The sequence below is a fragment of the Panthera pardus genome, unplaced genomic scaffold, assembly GCF_024362965.1.
Source record: "Panthera pardus isolate Hobbes unplaced genomic scaffold, ASM2436296v1 HiC_scaffold_12, whole genome shotgun sequence".
NCBI lineage: Eukaryota > Metazoa > Chordata > Mammalia > Carnivora > Felidae > Panthera > Panthera pardus.
In genome coordinates this window covers 11,036,710-11,058,561 of record NW_026526677.1, presented here as the reverse complement: position 1 = coordinate 11,058,561, position 21,852 = coordinate 11,036,710, and the positions used below count along the sequence as shown (strand labels likewise).

At 38.9% G+C, this 21,852-nt stretch overlaps 1 protein-coding gene across 5 annotated transcripts in view; it reads right to left on the bottom strand.

Annotated features, from left to right (window-relative positions):
* Window positions 1-21,852, bottom strand: part of LOC109246511 (membrane-spanning 4-domains subfamily A member 4A-like) — a 168,081-nt gene that overhangs the window by 11,949 nt on the left and 134,280 nt on the right. For 4 of the 5 annotated variants that reach the window (XM_019414523.2, XM_019414524.2, XM_019414525.2 and 1 more), the window contains one exon: window positions 298-457. In XM_019414523.2, the coding sequence (XP_019270068.1) occupies window positions 298-457 (160 nt within the window). Of the gene's footprint in view, window positions 1-297; window positions 458-11,034; window positions 11,194-21,852 lie in introns of those variants that run through there. The other variant, XM_019414527.2, reaches the window with a different exon arrangement.

Genomic DNA, 21,852 nt, shown 5'->3' with positions numbered 1-21,852 from the left:
TTTTTTTCTTTTTTTTTTTTTTGCTGCCTCTCTCTGCTGAAGCTAAAGTTATCACAGATGACGCACCACCCTAGAATCCATCCCAAGCCACTATATTCTAAATACAACTAAATTAGAAGCAAGATATAACAGAATATCATATCATTTTTGAGTGATAGGGCCTGAACACCATATACCCAGGCCCCTAGGGCTGGCTGATGTATTGTGAGGCTAACGGGACAGAATATTTGGCATTAAAACTCATCGGCTATGAGTTTACAACCCGACTGGCCTCTCCCAGATCTGTAACTGACTTACCCCAAGGACTTTGGGCTCCCCCTTCAAAAACTTCTCTGGCATCCTTTTCCACAGATGTGACTGGATAACAGGGGGTTGCTCCAGCTGGTACCCACCAGGACCAGCCTCTGATATGGTCCCTTCCATTCCTTGTATGGTTGCCATGGCGGCAGAAAAGGGGCTGCGGTAAGAAATGTAATTTAGGATGAGGTCCTGGAAATGACAGGATAACCTGGGGTCTACATTCCCTTCCTGCATTATACAGCTATTAGAACATCTTTACAAAATGTTGTTCTTTTTTTTTTAATGCTTATTTATTTATTTTACAAAGGACTTTTTTTTTAATGTTTTTTACATTTATTTTTGAGAGAGAGAGAGAGAGAAAACGCAAGTGGGGGAAGGGCAGAAAGAGAGGAGGACAGAGGATCCAAAGCGGGCCCTGCGCTGACAGGGAGAGCCCAAAGTGGGGCTCAAACTCACGATCTGTTAGATCATGACCTGAGCTGAAGTGGGACGCTTAACCGACTGAGCCACCCAGGTACTCCAAATGCTTATTTATCTTTGAGAGAGAGAGAGACAGAGGCAGAGACACACTGCAAAGGGGGCAGAGGCAGAGGGAGAGGGAGACACAGAATCTGAAGCAGGCTCCAGGCTCTGAGCTGCCAGCACAGAGCCCAGCGCAGGGCTTGAATTCATGAACCACAAGATCATGACCTGAGCCAAAAATCGGATGCTTAACCAACTATGTCACCCAGGCGTCCTTGCAAAATGTAGCTCTTGCAAGAGCCAGCCAGGAAAGAGGAACAAGAAGCACCTTAAGGACAGAAACAGAGAGAGAGAGAGAGAGAGAGAGAGAGAGAGAGAGAGAGAGAGAGAGAGAAATGCCATGTGTCATCAAGATACCAGAAAGCACTGAAGAGAGGGAAATCCAGAGAGAACTGAAGTGAATACGCGGGCCCCTCAAATACATGGAGTCCGCACTTATTATCTCTGTCCCTGTTATTGTATATCCCCTTGATGTCAGCCATTTCTCCTTCGAAAGGTAAATTTTATGATAGGAATAAACTGTGTTCCTGTGTATTGTAAAATCTCCCTTTTTGACTCAGAGCACAGTTACGTTCTCTGAGCTGGAAACTTTCTCCAGTTTCATCTTTACTAAATATGATTTATTTAATCTTGGATCCTACTTTATAAACTCTGGACTTTGAGGAGAGAATTTACAATCCCAAATCACAGCCTTGGCACTGAGAATTTAAATCTCTTGCCCCCATTAAAATGTTTTAAATCCTGATTTGCTAATGCATAGCAAGGGCACATAAAATTATTTTTCTGAGACTCAGAGCACAAACATAACACTCTTATGCTGCTTCCTCTCCTCAATAAAGTAATCCCAGTCAGATTATGTGGCAATACATTTAAACCACCTGAATACTTTATTCATTTGCATCCGTATTCAGATGTCGCATGGCTCACATCCATAAATTTTGAGGGAAGTGAAACTTAAGTCTTTGCAAAGCCACCATCAATTTTGATACCATTTATGCTTCCCTGAAGCTCCATAAAAGTCTCAAGTTTGGACATGTGTGCTCTTTCATTTGTAGCACAAAGTCAAAGAGTGAACATTTTCTCTGGAAAGCATTATTAACCTTATTTACACATGCTAGGCCAAAGGAAATACATTATTAGTGATCTAGCAAAAAACCTGGTGGAAATAAGAAAAACAAATGAGTTCATTTCAGAAACAGGGGAAAAAAAGTCCAAATGAAAATAAAGATTAATCACTTAAAATATTAAGTTAGTTTTAGTGACATATGTTCAAAGTCTGGAAAGCAGTAAAATGAACAATACAAAAGAGTAAATCAGAAAATAGTAAGCAAAGTAAAAACCTTAAAAATAAGATGACAGAAACAAATAATTAATTAACTCATAAGGAATACGTAATATGAAGGAGAATAAAACAGAGGATATAACCCAAAAGTCATTGTTTCTTCTTCTGTTCTAGAAGATTTCCAAAAGTACTACAGAGAAAGAAAATCAGAACTCCATTTTGAAACTGGGACACAACTAAAATGATCATAACTCAGACGAAGTAATTGTCAAAAACAGTGAAGGTTGCACGAGGATGAGTTTGGGGCAAATGCAGAAAGAATATCAAAGCAGGAAGACACCACGCCTCGGATTTCAGAGTACACTTCTCAAAGACAAGAAGCCCGCTGAGGTATAAAACACACACTCTTGTTTAGCATCCTGAGAATGAATGCCACCTGCGGACAGCTGCAGCTTCCCTGGGCAAGCATAGTGCTGAGAAGTCAAAGTTGGGAACACCAGAGAAAACACATCAAAAGGCCACTTTTGTAGACAGCCATCGGTGTCTGAATAATTCTTACACAGGAGTCCTCAAAGAAGGAAGCAAGTATTCTTGATGGAAATCTCCAAGAAATCCTACAGATTAGATTCATCTGAGCGTATCATCAGAATCAAAGACCCGCCAAGTGCACAAAGACCAAGAGATTTTGGTGAGGAGAAACACCAAGTGCCTCAGATATTATGATAGTCAGATACAGAAGATGTAATAACTATGGATGAAATAGTCAAATAAGAACAGAGTCACAAAAATGAGAAAGCACAGATAAAGTGCAAAAGTGATGTGACAAATTCAAATGGGAAGAAAACAATGTTGATGTTAAACAAAACAAAACAAAACAAAACCAACTTGGTAAATGTGTTACACAGCAATGGACCACTGAAAACAGAATAAGTGAACTAGAAGATAAATCTGGAAAAATGACCCAGGAGCCACAGAGACAAGGAAATGGCCATAATAGAAGAGATGTGAAAGATTAGAGGTACAGAATTACAAGGATGTTGCACGATACGAGAAGGAATGGTTAACAAAGAAACTGGTAAACATGCATGGACACATATTGTTTGTACAAAAATAAGAACTACAATACCTAACTCATTAGGCTAAACAAAGGACAAAATATAAAATACTGGACCCCCCAAAAAATCAAAACTTGGGACTGGCATGATGACAATTGGTCTTCTAACATCCTTGTTTTATTTGGGTGATGGGTGAAGATAGTAACTTTAGATTTCAAGTAAGGGTAAAAAAATCAAGAGTTACCAATAAAGATAAGAAGTGGGTTGTGTAATTTTTTCAATAAAGAATGGAAAATATTATGACAAAAGTGAATGATAAAAGATAAATGTGCTCTAATCAGCTAAAAAGGCAAGAAGGGAGATAAAATAAACAAATAAAAACAAGACCAACAGAAAGCAAAAATATGGTAGAGGGACAATTGCCTCCAGAATTTCCCATTGAGGACATCTGAAAACCTACTCTTCTCTAAAAGCACTCAGATCCCCCCGGAAAAATGTTGAAAATCAACTTTTTCAGAACTCTAGACATTGAACAAGATCTTGCAACAATCTAAAAAGCATTTATCCAAGGAGAGTGGTTGAAATTTTGGTTAGCATATTGAACTCTGTCATTTTTCCTTTGTGGTAAAATATTCACAGGATATAATTTGCCATTTAAACCAGTTTTAAGTGTATAGTAGCTTTAAGTGCACTCACAGGATTGTGCAAGAATTATCACCATCCATCGCCAGAACTTTTTCTACTTGAAGCTGAAACTGTGTACCTACTAAAGTAACTCCCTGTGTCCACCTATCCCCAGCCCCTGGCAAAGATTACTCTACTTCCTGTGTCTAGGAACTGAATTATTGTAAAAATCTCATTTAAGTGGAATCATGCAACGTTGTTCTTTTGTTACTGGCTTGTTTCACCTAACAAGATGTCTTGGTCTCACCTATGTTGCAGCCATGCGTCAAAATTTGTTTTCTTTTTAAGGCTGAATAATATTCCATTGTATGTGTAAACCACACTTTCTTTATCTGAGTATTGCGTTGGTTCTATTCAATATTTACATCTTAGCAGTACTAAGTCTTCCAGTCCATGAACATCGAATGTCTTTCCATTTATTTGTGTTATCTTCGATTTCCTTTAGCAATATTTGATAGTTTTCAGTGTTGCATGTCTCATCTCCTTGGTTAAGTTTAAGCTTAAATCTTTTATTATTTCAATGCTTTCATAAACTGAATTATTTTTCTAACTTCCTTTTCATATTGTCCATGGTTAGTGTATAGAAATGCAGTTGATTTTTGTGTGTTGATTCTGTGTCCTGCAACTTTCCTGAATTTATTAGTTCTAACAGTTGTGTGTGTGTGTGTGTGTGTGTGTGTGTGTGTGTGTGTGTGTGATTGTTAGGGTTTTCTACATATAAAAACATGTCATCTGTGAAGAGAGATCATTTCACTTCTTCCTTTCCAATTTGGATGCCTTTTATTTCTTTATCTTGCCGAATTGCTCTGACCGGGACTTCAATTTCTATGCTGAATAAAAGTGGCAAAAGCAGGCATCCTTGCCTTGTTCCTGATCTTAGAGGAAAAGGTTTCATTCTTTTACCATTGAGTATCATGTTGGCTGTGGATTTTTTATATCTGGCTTTTATTATGTTGAGGTAGTTTCCTTCTATTTCTAGCTTTCTGAATTTTTTTTTATCATGAAAGGATGTTGAACTTTGTCAAATGCTTTTTCTGCATCAATTGAGATGATCACATGTGATTATTTATATCATTTTGTTAATGTGGCATATTAATTGATCCATTCTTATATGTTGGACTATCCTTACATACTAGGTATAAGTCTGACCTGGTCATGGTATATAATCCTTTTAATATGCTGTTGAATTTGGTTAGTTCTTTGTTGAGGATATCTGTATCAATAATTATAAGGGATAGGGGTCTGCAGTTTTCTTGTCATGTCTTTATCTGGCTTTGGTATCAGGGTATTTCTGACCTTGTGGATTGACTTACAGGGTGTTCCCTCCTCTTGAATGTTTTGGAAAAGTTTGATAAGGATCGGTGTTAATTGTTCTTTAAATGTTTAGCAGATTTTACCAGTGAAGCTATCTGGTCCTTGGCTTTTCTTTGTTGAGAGGTTTTCAATGATTCATTCAATCTTCTTTCTAGTAATAGATCTCTTCAGATTTTCTGTTTCTTTATGAGTAAGTCTAGATAGACTGTGTGTTTCCAGGAATTTATCCATTTCATTTAGGCTATCCAAGTTTTGGGGAACCAATTGTTCATTGTACTCTCTTACAATCCTTTTATTATTTCTATAAAATTGGTAGTAATGTCCTCTTTCATTTATAACTTTAGTTATTTGCCTCATCTTTTTGTTTTAGTTACTGTAGCTAAAAGTTTGTCAATTTTGTTGATCTTTTCACAAAACCAACTCTTGGTTTCATTGATTCTATTGTTTTGTTTTGTTTTGTTTTGTTTAGCTTTGTCATGTTTTAACTTTTCCTTTTCCCATTATCCTCTCACAACTGTGTTGCCCTGAAAATTAAAAGTCTTAGAACCATGGCAGCTATAGAAACCAGTCACTTAAGATCCTGTGGATGAGCTAGAACAAAATTGGAAATCCTTAAAAAGCCCCATCTCCAGAGAACTGTCACTGTTTGACCTGTTTGGAAGACATCTGGAAAAGCTCCACTTAAAGATCTTTACTTGAGTGACTCAAGGCTCATTCAGTGACAGAAGCCCTAGCCTCAAGGTGTTTGTTAAAAGCAATCATCAGAAATAGTTTAATTCACAGCTTCTTGAGGCAGTGATACAGTTGGAATAAAGAAAAATCTGGTTAAAAAAATAATTAAAGGAAATAAACAGGAATGATATTTTTGCAGGGATCTTTGAAAAATTCCTAATAAATCCCTGGGAATCTAGAAGGCCATGCACATACGTATGTTGTATGTGTGCCCAGAAAAGACCTGAGGATTCCCTAATTCCTCAACTAAGACTTATTTTGAGGCTCTGTGCAAACAAGAAGGAAAGGCTAAGTTAGAGTTATAAATTAGTGGAGCATTAAAATTGCCCAGTGTGTGCACACGCAGAAATAAGTGACATATAGAATTAAAAAACAATAGAAGAGATTAACCAAATTAAGAATTGGTTCTTTGAAAACATAAACAAAATTGACAAACCCTTAGCTAGACTAATCAAGGAAAAAAGAGAAAAACCCAAATCAACAAAATTATGAATGAAAAAGGAGACATTATAACTGATACTGCAGAAATTCAAAGGATCATAAGAGGCTTCTACACCGACAAACTGAACAACCTAGAAGACATGACAAAATTCTTGGAAACCTACAACTTACCAAGACTGAATCAGGAAGAAATAGAAAATCTGAATAGACCAGCTACTAGTAAGGAAATACAATCACTAATAAAAAAAAAATCTCCGACAAAGAAAAGCCCAGCGCCAAATGGCTTCTCTGGTAAATTTTACCAAAAATTCAATTAACACCAATTCTCCTCAAACTCTGTCAAAAAATCAAAAAGGGGGAAACCTCCCAACTTCATTTTATGAGGCCAGCATTAGTCTGATCCCCAAACCAGAAAAAGACACTACCAGTGAAGAAACCAGGGACCAATATCCCTGAATGATCCACAATTTCTCATTAAAATACGAGGAAACCGAATTCAGCATTGAAAGCATTGAAAAGCATTATTCACCATGATCGAGTGGAATTTATTCTTGAGATGCAAGGATGGTTCAACAGATGCAAATCAATCAGTGATACATCATAGTAACAGAATGAAGGAAAAGAATCACGTTCATCTCAATAAGATACAGAAACAACATTTGACAAAATTCAACATCCATTCACGATAAAAACTGTTAACATAATAGGCATAGAAGGAACATATCTCAACCTAATAAAGGCCATATGTAACAAGTCTATAGCTAACAACATATTCAAAGATGAAAGGTTGAAGGCTTTTCTTTTAAGATCAGGGACAAGACAAAGTTGCCCATTTTCACCACTTTTATTCAACATGGTACTAGAGGTTCTAGCTGGAGCAATCAGGAAAGAAACAGAAATACAAGATACCAGAATTGGAAAGGAAGGAGTCAAATTGCCCCTATTTGCAGATGACATGATTTTATATATAGGAAATCTTAAAGATTCAACCAAAAAATCATTAGATATAATCAATGAATTTATATAGTTACAGGATACAAAACTAATATATACAGAAATCAGTACTGTTTCTATAAACCAACCATGGAATTTATGAAGAAGAAATGAAAAAATTGATCACATTTACAATAGCATCTAACTAACTAGACTTAAAATAAAAATGTGACAAAAAAGACAATAGCATCAAAAACAACAAAATACTTATGAATAAATTTAACTAAGAAGATTAAAGATCCTTATGCTGAAAACTGCAAGACATTGATGAAGGAAATTAAAGACACATATAAGTGGAAAAGTATTCCATGTTCATGGATTGGAAAAATTAATACTGTTAAAATGGCAACACTACCAAAAGCCATAGTGCATTCCCTATCACGAGGCTAATGGCATTTTTTTTTTTTTTTACAGAAGTGGAAAACTCCTAAAATTTATATGGAATCACAGAAAATTCTAACTAGCCAAAGGAAAACTGAAACAAAGAACAAAACAGAAGGGATCACACTTCTGATTTCACACTTCCGATTTCAAGCTATACTATAAAGCTATAGTAATCTGTCAGAAAAACAGACAAACAGTCCAACAGAACAGAATTGAGAGCCCAGAAATAAACTCAAGCTTATATGGTCAACTACTGTTGGACAAGGGAGCCAAGAATACTCAATGGAGAAAGGACAGTCTCTTCAACAAACGGTGCTGCGATAATGGACGTTTACATGTTAAAGAATTACACTGGACCTATATGTTACACCACTCACAAAAATTAACTCAAAATATATAAAGACCTCAATGTAAGACCTCAACCCATAAAACTTCGAAAAGGAAACACAGGAATAAAGCTCTTTGACATGGGTCTTGATAATGAACTTTTTGACATGACATCTAGGGCACAAGCAGCACAACAATGAACAAGTGGGACTACACTAAACCAAAAGCTTCTACATATCAGAAGAAATCATCAACAATGTGAAAAGACAACCTATAGAATGGGGAAAAATATTTGCAAACCAATATATCTGATACGGGGTTAATGTCCAAAATACGTAAAGAACTCATATAATTCGATTGAAAAAAAAAATAACCCAGTTAAAAAATGGGCAAAGGATCTGCAAAGGCATTTCTCCAAAGAAAGGACACAAAAGGCCAATAGGTACATGCAAAGATGCTCAACATCACTAGTCATTAGGGAAAGGTAAATTGAAATCACAATGAGATATCACCTGACACTCGTTAGATGGCCATCATCGAAAAGACATGAGAACAAAGCTGGTGTGGATGTGGAGAAAAAGAAACCCTTGTGCACTGCTGGTGGAATGTAAATTGGTGCAGCCACTATGGAAAACAGTATGGAGGATCCTCAAAATATTAAAAAATAGAATGACCATATCATCCAGCAATTCCACTTTTCCTCTTCTGGGAATATATCCAAAGGAAACAAAAACACTAATTTGAAAAGGTATCTCTACCTTCATGTTCATGGCAGCATCACACACACACACACACACACACACACACACACTGGATTACTCAGCCCTAAAAAAAAAAAAGGAAATCCTACCATTTGCAACAAAATAGATAGACCTTGAAGACATTATGCTAAGCGAAATATGTCAGAGACAAATTCTGTATGATCTCACTTACGTGTGGAATCTTATTTAAAAAAACAAAACAAAACAAAACAAAAAACCCCAAACTCACAGAAAGAGATCAGAATTGTGGTTACCAGAGACAAAGTGTGAGGGAGGGGAGAAATGGAGGAAGGTGGTAAAAAGATGCAAACTTCCAGCTAACATGGCTACGTGAGTAGAGGAAAGGTGTTAAGAGAGTAAATTCTAAGAATCCTCATCACAAGGAGAAATTGTCTTTTTCCTTTTTCTTTTTTCTTTTTATTGTATCTATATGAGAAGATGGATGTGAGGTGAACCTCTTTTGGTAATCACTTCACAATATATAAATCAAACCATCATGCTGTCCTCCTTAAACTTATACAGTGATGTATGTCAATTATTTTTTAATAAAGCTGGAAAAAAGAAAACATGTCAGTTATTTCCTTCTTACATCAGAGAGGCCAAAAGTATTGTAAAGGTAACTACTGATAATTCTTCTTAGTCCAGCTGAATGGGTACTTTGGTGTACTTCTTTTTAATGCAAATAAACGTCTGCATTGATCTCTCAGACATACCTTCAGACTGAGGATTTAGGAAATGTAGATCGTGTCTTGTCTAACATCCGTGGTGGTTCTTCCTCTATATCTCATAAGACTGTGAGCTTCCCTGAGCAGACACTATATTAAAATAATGCTTTCAAATGACTCTAACGGTCTTTCCATCTTTCTGTAGTAACATACATCCTGGTTACTCGGGGCTGATGCTCTGGTCTTTCTAAAGAACTCTGCCTATAAATTTTGTATAACTGCCTACTATCTTCTTACCACAAAAATCCATGTGCTAATTACTTAGGGAAGGAAAATGCCCTAAGGACAAAGTGTGTTTACCCCAGGGGATTCAATTTCCCTATATTCAAATATGAAGGAAGCCCAAACAACAGAGAAATTTCAGGTAGGTAGTCTTTTCCTCCGGATTGAGGAAGATTCCAAACCACAGTCTCACCATATCATTTGTGACACACATTGGGCTATTGACAATTACAGCATCTTTCTGTTGTTGTTCCTGTTATAGGTGTGGAGAAACCTAACAAACTCCCCACTCTTCTACTGATACCAAATCTCCTTGTGGGTGAGCACGAACACCCGTCTCTTGTTTCCTAACATTTATCACCATTTTTCTCCTGGGTCATAACTGCCAAGGAGGGAACATGACAACGGAGGTCTGAAGGGGCCACCTCTCCTTCTTTGTTACACGTATAAAATAGAAGAGAGGTCCAAAAGGAGCCCTGAACTTGGACAGTTGGTTGGGGATGATAATGGGGTAGTAGAAACAGGAACCTGGGTAAGGAAAAAGTCTGGACTAGGAATCAAGACATCTGGGTTCCAGTCCTGAATCTTTTACTAACTAGTGTGACTCTGGATAAATCATTTCCCTTCTCTGGGTTTCACTGACCTCATCTGAGGAAAGTGCATTGGGCATAATTGCCTCCAGCTTCTTTCTGATCTCAGGGATGTCAAGAATCTACAAATACTCTTTCCTTAGTGGACTTCCTCGGTTTATGGCTTGGTGTCTCACGAACGGTGCCCAACAGGGTTGGGGAACTAGGTCAGGCCACAGCCTACCCCAGGGCTGGAGTGAAACTAGCCACCCACCTTTGCCTGACAGCATCTCCACCAAATTCTGCGTGAGGCAGAGCTTTTCCGAAGCTGAATTATAAAAATGACGTCAGAGACAGAGAATAAAGACCAGGAAGAAGGGGCCTTGTCAAGAGTACATGAAATATCTAGTGAAAGGCATGAACCACTGCTTTCAGCTTCCTAAGAGCACAGGGATGGAGAGGTCAAAAGTAACTGTGAAACCACCTCATCTAGCATCAGCCTTTTGGAGCCTGTCCTTACCCCCACCCTCTGCAGCAAAAAAAATGCTCCTCAGCCCTGCTCCCCAAACACACATTTGAAGGCGCACTACATGCACCCCAACCCAGGATACCAGCTCGTGCTGTGAGAAGGGACCTGATCCTCTCTCATTCAGCTCCCAGGGATCCTAGAACCAGCCGATGAGAAAACCATCAGCCCCAGAGCCCAGGAAGGCAGGTGCCTACCTTTCTTCAAGACCGCAATATCTACAGCGCGTCTTATGAGTGCCGGAGACTCTGGGCAAGTGCCTTCAGTCCACACACAATGCTTGCACCCGCTACACACCTCAGTCGGGTCAAATCTGCATTCCTCTCCTGCAGGTTTTCTGAAGCCCAAAGGCAGTGCTGAGTATTTCTGAGATGCACAGCTGGTTCCTTTTTTTTTTTTTCTCGGAAGCACTAACTGATTCAGTGTCCCTAAAATGGGTGTGGATGTCTTTTGTGAAATTTGCTGAACAAGCAGTGACTGCTTCATACGGTCTTTTATAGGAAAATAATAGCATGCGTGAAACTGTGTCTATAGTCTACAGTGTATTATTAGTATCTTATAGCAGGGGAAATCAGTGCTTGATGATTGACTGTGGGTCAGACTGCTCGAAGGTCTTTACATACACAAACTAATTTAATGGCATTTAAAACTCATTTCAAAAGCTCCTCTTCACAATTTCACACATTTTCACCTGTTCTCATCTCCCTAGAAAACTGCATGTTACCATTCTATACACAATTTAAATATATTATTTACATGAAAATCCAACATTAGGGATGAATGTCTGTAAGATGGCAACAAGTTCATTGCACAGCAATTAATAAGACACATTTCTAAATCGAAGAGGCATCCGATATCATAGAAAGAGCCTGGTATTTGACTAAGACAAAGCCGGTTCCAACCATTTATTCATGGCCTTATTATTTCTCTGAACATAAGACTCCTCATTTGCAATATGAACTCAATATTTTATATGGAGGAGAAAGCTAGTGGTGTTCAGTTCTTATTCATTAAACATTTTCTTAAAGAAAAATTACTTTGAGTCATCAGTGTGCTATGTACTGAAGATAAAATGGTGAAAAAAAGGGGTGCCTGGGTGGCTCAGTCAGTTAAGTGTCCAACTTCGGCTCAAGTCATGATCATGCGGTTGCTGAGTTCCAGCCCTGCGTCAGGCTCTGTACTGACAACTCCGAGCCTGGAACCTGCTTTGGATTCTGTGTCTCCCTCCCTCCCTCTCCCTCTCTCTCTCTCTCTCTCTCTGACCGTCTCCCATTCGTGCTCTGTCTCTCTTGCTCTTAAAAATAAATAAACATTAAAATTTTTTTTTAAATGGTGAAAAATGATAGACACAGTCCTGCCCCCGGGTAGCTTACAGACTACCAGGCATACAAACAAGTAAATACGCCACCATAATCCAGGATGACCAGTTCCCTGCAAAGTAGAGTAGAATAGTCTAAGAGAGCTAATAGAATTGGATTAATTAACCCAACTCTGGACATGCAGAAGAGACTTCCTGATGAATGAGCAGGAGAATGGAAGCAGAGTTAGGGGATGAAGGGCCTTCCAACACCATCAGTAAAATGAAGAAAAACCAAAGGGCAAGAGAGATCATGGGGCAGTCAAGAAACTGAAAAAGCTTCATAATCACTGAAGAGCAGAACAGGAGCAGACAGTAAGAATAGTCAGATAACCCAGGGCTTTACATCACCTTCAGGACTTTGGAATTTATTCTAGTAATGAGAATTTATAAAGTCTTCATGTTAACGAATGCGGTTAAATTTATATTTAAAATTGATGAGATATTTACTATGCATTAGGCCATATGCTTAAGATGTATGTCTACTTTGGTTTTCACGGAAGCTGAAATTGAACATCAGAGAGATGCATAGAATTGGTGCAGGTATGATTGAAATACAGTCCTAATTCAAAAGACTCTTGTTTGGAATCCGCTGGAGTTATCACTCTCCAAATGAAAAAAAAAAAAGAAAAAAAAGAGTTTTTCAGAAATATTGTCCTGGGCACCATGTAGAGAAACAATAGGAAGAAATAATACTGAAGTCACGGAGGTAGACTCATGAAAGCTACAGTTATACATGGAACAGATGATAGTTACTTGAACCGCCACTGGGGCTAATGAAGTTGGAGAGAAGCAAATGCATTTGAAAGATGATTGGGGAGTAGAAATGGTCGTACTTGGTGGTAGGATGGATGCGTAGGACAAAGATAAGGACAGGAAAGAACGACACTCAGATTCTGTTTTAGGGAGCTGAATGAGTGATAGGACCATTCACTAGGATAACAGACAAGGGCAGGGACAAAATTACAGGTACAAATAGTAAAATTTTGAGTGTGTATAGTTTGAACTTTGTCAAGACCTTCAAAGAGGGTTGGCAGTTAGGAGTTGGCTACCTGGAGGGAGCCAGGGAGTGAGAGCAGGCAGCTGTATCAGGCAGAAGGATGAAATCACCCAGACACAGAAATCACAGAGAAGACCAAACCCTTTGAGGGAAGATAAAACCAGTATTAGCAGAAGTAGAAGTTCTCAGAGGATAGAAAAAGGGAGCTAGGAAGGTATTAGGAAAGCTAGGAAAATGTGCCATCACAGATGCCAGAGGCGACAGAGAGTTTCATGACTTCAAAAGAGGCTGGGATGCCAGACTGATGGCAAGGGTCAGTCTCCTCTCCCACTCCAGATTGCATGAAATGCCAAAAAAGTTAGAGACAGCAGTAGCTGCCAAGTGATTTTGAAGAATTATGGAAACACAGTGAGGAGTAGAAATGACTTGACAGAGAAGCATGCATAGAATCTCTCTACCCCAAAGTAAGCACAGAAGAAAACTTCCATAGAAATAAGAGCAAACACAGAGTTCAAGTTCAGTGTCAGAAACTATAAATAACAGGGGGGTGGGGCCGAGCTCGGGGCAGTTGTTTAGGTCACTGATTTTTAAAATAATGTTGGAAAGATCTGGGTCAGTTGTCCCTTCATCCCTCACCCAGGCACTGCACAGCAATGTGGTTTAGCCCCAAGGTTGAGAACTGTTTCCCAAGCAAAATTACAGTTCTGCTCCACGCAAATACACAGGATGGGAGAAGCAGAACAGAGGCAGGAATAACTTCAAACCTCTAAAATAACAGGGGAAGAAGAGAAAGTAGGGAGGAGGGTCTTATGGAATTGGCGTGCACATGAAAGTCCTGACTATAATTATACCCTCTAGAGCTAGGATTCTGATGAAGGAGGCTCAGAGGGCACCTTGGTCTAGAGAAGCAGGGTGCTCTCCCACTTAAGTCACAATCTACCTGCACACATGACCAGGCTCAGGGCCTACTCCTCCCTCATGGTCATCAGATGTAGGCTGTGGTGAGCAGAATGTATATTCACTGACATGAAAAAAGCTATTACCAAGTTAAAGTGTGAATAGACACAGACAATTTAAGGAAATCAGTACCATAAAAGAGAGTAAATAGATTAAACACATGAACGAACACAAAGTGGTTTTTATTTTTTTGGCAACTGCTCTGTATTCTCTTATCTCCTCTTTATTGTATTATTTTCAATATGAGTATTTTTTCAGTATTTTTTAAATTATTGTATTTCTCCCTTCCATTAGTCTGACAATTGTATAGTCTTTGACTATGTGTTTACTTATAACTCTAAAAATCACAGCATGTATATCTGATTTATCTAATTCCGGTAAGAATTAAAACTTTTACTTTTCTTCCAGGAAAGACAATAGTAAGACTGTACATTTAATTCCAAATATATGAGTAAACGTATTATGTGTAATAAGTGACAAAGGTTTCAAACCAAATAAAAAAGCCAAAACTTAATTACTTACTATTTTAAAGGTAAATCTTAATAAATACAACATAGTAAAAAGTAAAAGAATGAGAACAGATGTATCAGGCAAATCCTAAACCAAAGGCTTATTAATATCAGACAAATTTAACCTTATAAGTTATATATAGTATATAAATATATAGATATAATATTTATATCTATATAGTATAAATTATATAATCTATATAAATTATTATAGTCAAAATCTCCAGGAAGATGGAACAACTTTAAATGTGTATATACTTAAAAGCAGAACCTCTAAAAATATAAAGCAAAACTTGACAATCCACTGAATATTAGATGACATTTTAAATATACATAATCAAGAAAGGATATACAACCATAACATAGAAAGAACTCATGTAAGTATCAGCTAGAAAAGAGACAACCCAGCAGAAAATTGTTCAAGGGACTTGTCCAGGCATATCACACAAAGAGAATACCCAAATGGCTATAAAATATATGAAAACATGTTTAATTTCATTAGTAATCAATAAAATGAAAAGTAAAACCAGAGTTAGACACCACTGGACATGCACCAGAATCAGCAAATGTCCTTGAATAAAAAGCATCCCAAATATCAGGCTCCCTTCTCTAAGTTTCCTTATTATTTCCAGTCATTAATGAAAAGTCCCCAGAGATGATGAGCCACCCTTGGCTCTATAAATTCTTCCACCTATCTCTCCTCCTGTTCTTCAATTCCTGCCACTGGTGAAGCCCAACCAGATGGCAGAGGTCACCTCGACTACGACCACTTGGTTCCAAGATGGATTATTCTGGTATTTCCAAAAGCGTTTCAACTGAAAACTGGTCTCTTGAGATACTTTGAAGGGTAAAATAGGAACGGGCAGATTCCATGGATCATTAAGGTTAGAAGGTGCAGAAACTTCACTACCTTCTGGAAGGACACAATGAACAGTAACTCTAAGAAGTCCTACAAAATATTAACACGCAAAAGCAAGGACAAAAAACGTATTATCTAAGAAACATCTGGACACAGAAGGCCACCTCAGAGTTGCTTTGAATTATTAAAGGATATAATCCAGCAAAAAGCTAGTATGAAATAATAAAACAACATGAAATAGCATTGAACATATAAAGCAATAAGACATTGAAGCGTAAGTGCTTTTTCATGTAAAATATAACATATACAACAACTAGAACTCAAAAACTGCATGATCCCAACATAAGAAATAGAAGGAGTGAGTATGGTATCCTAATACACCATTTGCAATTATGGAGGGGAACTTCTCTTTCTTTCTTTCTTTTTTTTTTAAGTTTTATTTATTTATTTACTTAGAGAGAGAGAGAGAGAGAGAGAGCGTGCACAAGTGGGGGAGGGGCAGAGAGAGGGGGAGAGAGAGAGAATCCTAAGCAGGCTCCACAGTGTCACTATAGAGCGCGATGTGGGGCTTGAACTCATGAACCTCGAGGTCATGACCTTAACCAAAGTTGGATGCGTAACTGACTGAGCACCCAGGAGCCCCATGGAGGGGTATTTCTAAGAGGAGAAAATCTGGATATGTTTTCAGAAAAAGTAGAAAATGATGCTGGTCAAGTCATAGCCACATGTCCACTCTTTTCCATTCCTTGAACATCTAGTTCATAGACCTACAACTATCAAAAGCTTTATTCATCATTAATCTATCTCTTCTTTTTAAAAATATGCACATCTAATATAATGTAACTATCCCCCAGAGAAACAAAAATGCCTTTTTCCCTCCCCAAGGGGAGATAAAGCATAGACAGATTCATCATTGCATGTAGTCTCATTATTCTTACCCAATGGTAAATTTCAACACCTTAACACATTCCACATATCACAGACGGGGAAAGGAAGACAAAACCGAAGACAACATGAAAACAACAGGAGGCAGATTGTGATTTTTCCTATTGGCCCTGGATTTATTTGAAACAAAAATCAGAAAATAACAAGTACCTCCAAATTAAAGACAGCTTTGGGTCCATTTCTCCAGAACTTAAAAAAGTTAGCAAAACTACTTAATGACCATCATACCCAACAACCCTTTTCAGAAAATCCTAGAGATTCATCATCAAGAAGGAGGATTTTTGAAGGGAATTTAAAGGAGTGTAGAAGTTTTTGGCATGTCTCATATTAGCCCTCACAAAAAGACAAGTGCATGGTCAGCGAGGGAACTCTCTGAAAGTTTTGGAGGAAGGGGTTGTCAGAAGGCAAGTGCGGAATTTTACTTACTGAGGTTCAGAAAACCGTAAGTCAGCCTCAAGCTGCCACCAGAGCAGAGCATAAGCAAGGTCGTGTGTTAACTGGCACATGACCATTTGAGTTGCAATGGCTTAGAGATTCTTGCCTAACTTGGCCCGGAAGATGTCTGAAGACAGGACACTGACACATTGCTGCCTATGGCAGAGGGAGCTAAAGAGTGGGGCAAACTACATTGGGATGCGTGGAATTCATATGGGCCAAGAGGATGCTGTAGGAGGTGGCCAGGTTAGTGTTATTAAAAAAATAATCATGGAAATAAATTCACATGGCAATTTTGAGAATCAAATTATCCTTAAAGGAAGAGAAAGGGCCAGAGTACTAGGAATCATGAGTGTAGAGTCTGGAATCACACAGAGCTAGGTTTGAATCCCATTCCTTGTGTGAGCTGGGGCTAATAAACTCTCTGAACTTCAGTTTTTTCATCTGTAAAATGTAGATAATATGTCATATGATTCTTAAGAAGATTATCTTAGATAATATACATAAATTGCTTAACACTGTTAACACAGGAAGAAATATTTCCAGTAATACTAAAGAATTCAGAGAAGCAAAACAACAACAAAATGTTCATTGGATTTAGCCTGAAGGAGGTCATTAGTGTCCCCTTACCCTGGTCTCAACTAATTTCCTTTGTCTAGAAGCAAGTATTTAAATTTTTAGTTGTTCTCTTTTTGTGTGTACTTCCATATTTCTAATGTATTAGAATTCAATGTATTTAATACTATTTTTAATTTTGGGCTTGTATAACTAACTCCCCACTATTAAAGACAATGGACTAACCCCTACACCCCCCCTCCGTTACTCTGGAAGCCCCCCCCATAACACTTTCTTTTCCCTCAATCTCCCAATAGAGTTTTATCATAATTTTTAGTTGGATCAATATATAGTGTCTTAGTCATTAGCGGCTAAATTACTACACATAATTGTATCTTCTTTCAACCATTTCTCTTCCCTGGAGTTAATAACTGCCTCACATTTCATACGCTTGGTTTTTCATATACCTAAAAGCAATTAATTCCCAAACATTCCACCATGAATGCAAAACTCTCAATGTCTACAGACTCAAAGGGCAATTCATCAGTTTCATTTTTTTCTGGAGACGTTCCTCTGGAGCCCCGTATTCTGCTGTTCCAGTTAGAACTGGTTACCCTCTAGGCCTGCTAAGATCTTAATTCATTCTTCTTAGTGAGTTTACTTAATTTACTGTATTCACTAACTTCTTAGAACCATCAATGCACCATGTCCAGTGACACATCCAACTGGGGGCACTCCCAACTCTTGAGTCTTACTGACTTCTACCAATGGGGATCACTCCTTTTCCAGGCTTCTAGCTCCTGCAGTCAGATTTATACTTTGTGTGCTGCTAAGTTATTGGCTACATACCCATCTGCTTACTGACATCTAAAAGAAAATGTGACACCATTTTCTCCCATAGTTTTTGGATTTGTAGATCTATAACTTTCTTCCTACCTCTTGCTATCATTTTTGTTAGGTTTCATGGGAGAACAGAATTAGATGTGTTTAATCCACCAAGAATAGCCATCAGTTTAAAATGATATTGTATCGGGGCACCTGGGTGCCTCAGTCGGATGTCGGCTTAGGTCATGATTTCGGGGTTCATGAGTTCGAGCCCCGTGTAGGGCTCTGTGTTGACAGCTCAGAGCTCGGTGCCTGCTTCAGATTCTGTGTCTCCCTCTCCCTCTGCCTCTCCCCTGCTTGCATTGTCTCTCTCTCACAAATAAATAAACATTAAAGCCAACTAAATTAAACTAAAAGGAAATTATATTGTATCTGTTTTCTTCCCAGTCTATTATACCTTTGAAGGTGTATCTTATTTATTTTTCTGATTTCACTTAGCGGTGCCTGATATCACATGGGGACGTTTCTATTGGACGTTATGTGGGTAAAACAGAGTCAAATAGAGGCCGTGGATGCAGGTGGTGCGTTAGGAGGCAGTTGAGGTAGCTGAGATATATCATCAGAGGAAATTATATTTCAACCTCAGCAAAAGAGAAAGGAAAAGCCTCAGACGTCTGCTATTAAATAGTAGAGCAAACAAAAAATGTGAGAGAAAATATATTAGAAACTGGGGGTCATGTAAAGTTGAGGTGATATATTTAAGCCCTGCTCTGCATTATTTTGAATCTAGGAAGGATATTGCCATGCTATCTCTCAAGAAAAGATTTTTTTCCCCAGTGTTTGTATAATTCCAAGTTAAAAACACAAACATAGCATATTTTTCTGTGTGGGCTTCCTCCATTATTATGGACAGAACAGTTTTGCAAAGAGTGGATATGCAGCAAAGAAAGGTACCTTTCTTAAGGAATCACTCTTGGGGCGCCTGGGTGGCTCAGTCGGTTAAGCGTCCAACTTCGGCTCAGGTCACGATCTCGCGGTGTGTGAGTTCGAGCCCCGCGTCGGGCTCTGTGCTGACTGCTCAGAGCCTGGAGCCTGTTTCGGCTTCTGTGTCTCCCTCTCTCTCTGACCCTCCCCCGTTCATGCTCTGTCTCTCTTTGTCTCAAAAATAAATAAATGTTAAAAAAAAAAAAAGAAATCACTCTTAACATGCTTAACATATAATCCCAGACACCTGTGCCTATACGTTACTAACACATAAAATAATTGTTAGAGATGCATAAGGACAGGGTCTGTTCAGTGACAATAGCCCAACGAACCCCTGCCCGCATCAAAGCAATGTACACATATCACAGTCTTCCTTACCATTGTCAGCTCACTCAACTGCGCTCATTTACTGCCCTGCAATCATTTTGCCGATTCAGCAAACTAGGTTTTTATCTCAACTTCTTAGAGAATGGATTTCAGACGAGTCAAACCACTGAAACTGAACAAATGTATATGTTTTAAAAGGAAACACAAGCATTGTTTCTTATTTTTTTCAAAAGATGAATTCTAAAGGCCTACAATTTTTTTTTCGATGTTTATTTTTGAGAGAGAGTGAGAGACAGAGCGTGAGCGGGTGAGGGGCTGAGAGAGGGAGACACAGAATCAGAAGCAGGCTCCAGGCTCCTAGCTGTCAGCACAGAGCCTGACACAGGGTTTGAACCCACAAACCATGAGATCACGACCTGGGCTGAAGTCGGAAGCTTAACCCACTGAACCACCCAGGCGCCCCCCCCCCCCCTTTTAAGTTTATTTATTCATTTTGAGAGAGAGAGAGAGAGCAGAGCAGGGGCAGAGAGGGAGACAGAATCCCAAGCAGGCTCTGTGTGCTCTCAGTGAGCACAGCAGGATGCGGGGCTTGAACCCATGACACCATGAGATCATGACCTGAGCCAAAATCAAGAGTCAGAAGTTAACCAACTGAGCCACCCAGGCGCCCCTAAAGGCCTACAACTTGAGGGAAATTTAATCTCCCTTTCTTTGAACACCGAATTCAGAGAAAATAATAATCACCAACAGTCTACGGCAAATAATTCTCCCCACACTTCCGTTTTATCAAGAGCGATAAAGACATTATTTTTGGTACATTGGATTTTATCTTGTGACTTTGCAGCAGGAAAAAATAAATTCCCAAAAAGCTAAATAAAATATCTTAGCACTTCTCCAAATCCATCTTCAGTGGCTTGATACAGTATTTCTCACAGTGTCATTTCCTCTGGCCCCTGAACTTGGAATGATCAGCTATCTCAAGCTTCCTAAAGTAGATTCATTAATCCAAAGAAATGCTACTCTCCAGCAACCATTCATTATAATTTGTTTTAATACATAAAATAGTAGGTGACTTAAAAGTATATACAATTTCTTTTTTTTTTTAAAGCTCAAGGGACTGGGGCTGTGAGTTCTGCCCCTGGATGTGCCATTGCAGTAACAGAAGTTGACTCAGGGTATCCGAATCTGAGAACTAGCTGCTGTTTATCGAGGGGCTCATCTGAGCAGGGCGCGAGACGAGATGCTTTACAGACATATCTCTGTTTAATTTCCTCAACAGCTCTACAAGGAAGGTTATCATTAGCTCCAAGTTAGAGCTGAGGCTCAGAGAAGTTAGGACACCAAGCTAGGATCACACAGCAAGGAAGTGCGAAGTCCAGATTTGAAATCAGATGGGTCTCTGAAGAACCCCCACTCTTCATGGGGGAGGACCTCTGCCTCTATGCCAAGCTCAGAGGGCAAGCCCTAAGAGTTCTTCACAGCCCCAGCACATGGCAATTTATCTGCCCTCCGCTTGAGCTCTGGCAAGGGAGGATCCTGTCTGTGATAAACTGAGACAAAGAACATCCAAGTGTTTTGTAAACTGTGGAGTGATATTCAAATGCAAACAGATTGAAACTTGTCTGCCCATTCCCGCCCCGCCCCTGCCCCCAGCACAAGAACTCTTTCAATTGAATTAGGACGTTGGATTTCTATATTTGATACTTCTTTTTTGAGAGATCGTTGACATAGGGCGTTATATGAGTTTCAGGTGTACAGGAGAATGATTCAACGTTTGCATGGATTGCAACAGGATCACCACAATGTCTGGTTTACGTCCCTTACTGCACACAGTTAAAACAGTTGTTTTCTTATCATGAGAACTTTGAAGATCTACTCTATATGGAAACATTTTGAGGGGCCAATGAAGCCTGAAAGCCTGATTCAATAAGATTTTAGCTCTTGCGGATGGCTTTTAGGAAAAGGGTATGAAAACCGTAGGAGCAGGAGCTAACAGGGGGCAGAGATGCGCAGTAGTAGCCAGAGAAAACCAGAACACAGAGAATCCGCTGGACTCTACCCCAGAACTCGTTTCTGTGAAGACTGAGGAGCAAGGGGGCCAAAGATGAGAAGGTACAGAACTGGGAGTGAGATGGCCCCAATTCTCATCTCTGCTCAGCGGCTACACTCAAAGCGACGTTGAGGTTTTTGTTTCTTCATCCTCCAAGTGAGGAACCGAAAGAGACACGTTCTAAGGACCAGCCCCCCGGCCCCCAGTGCTTC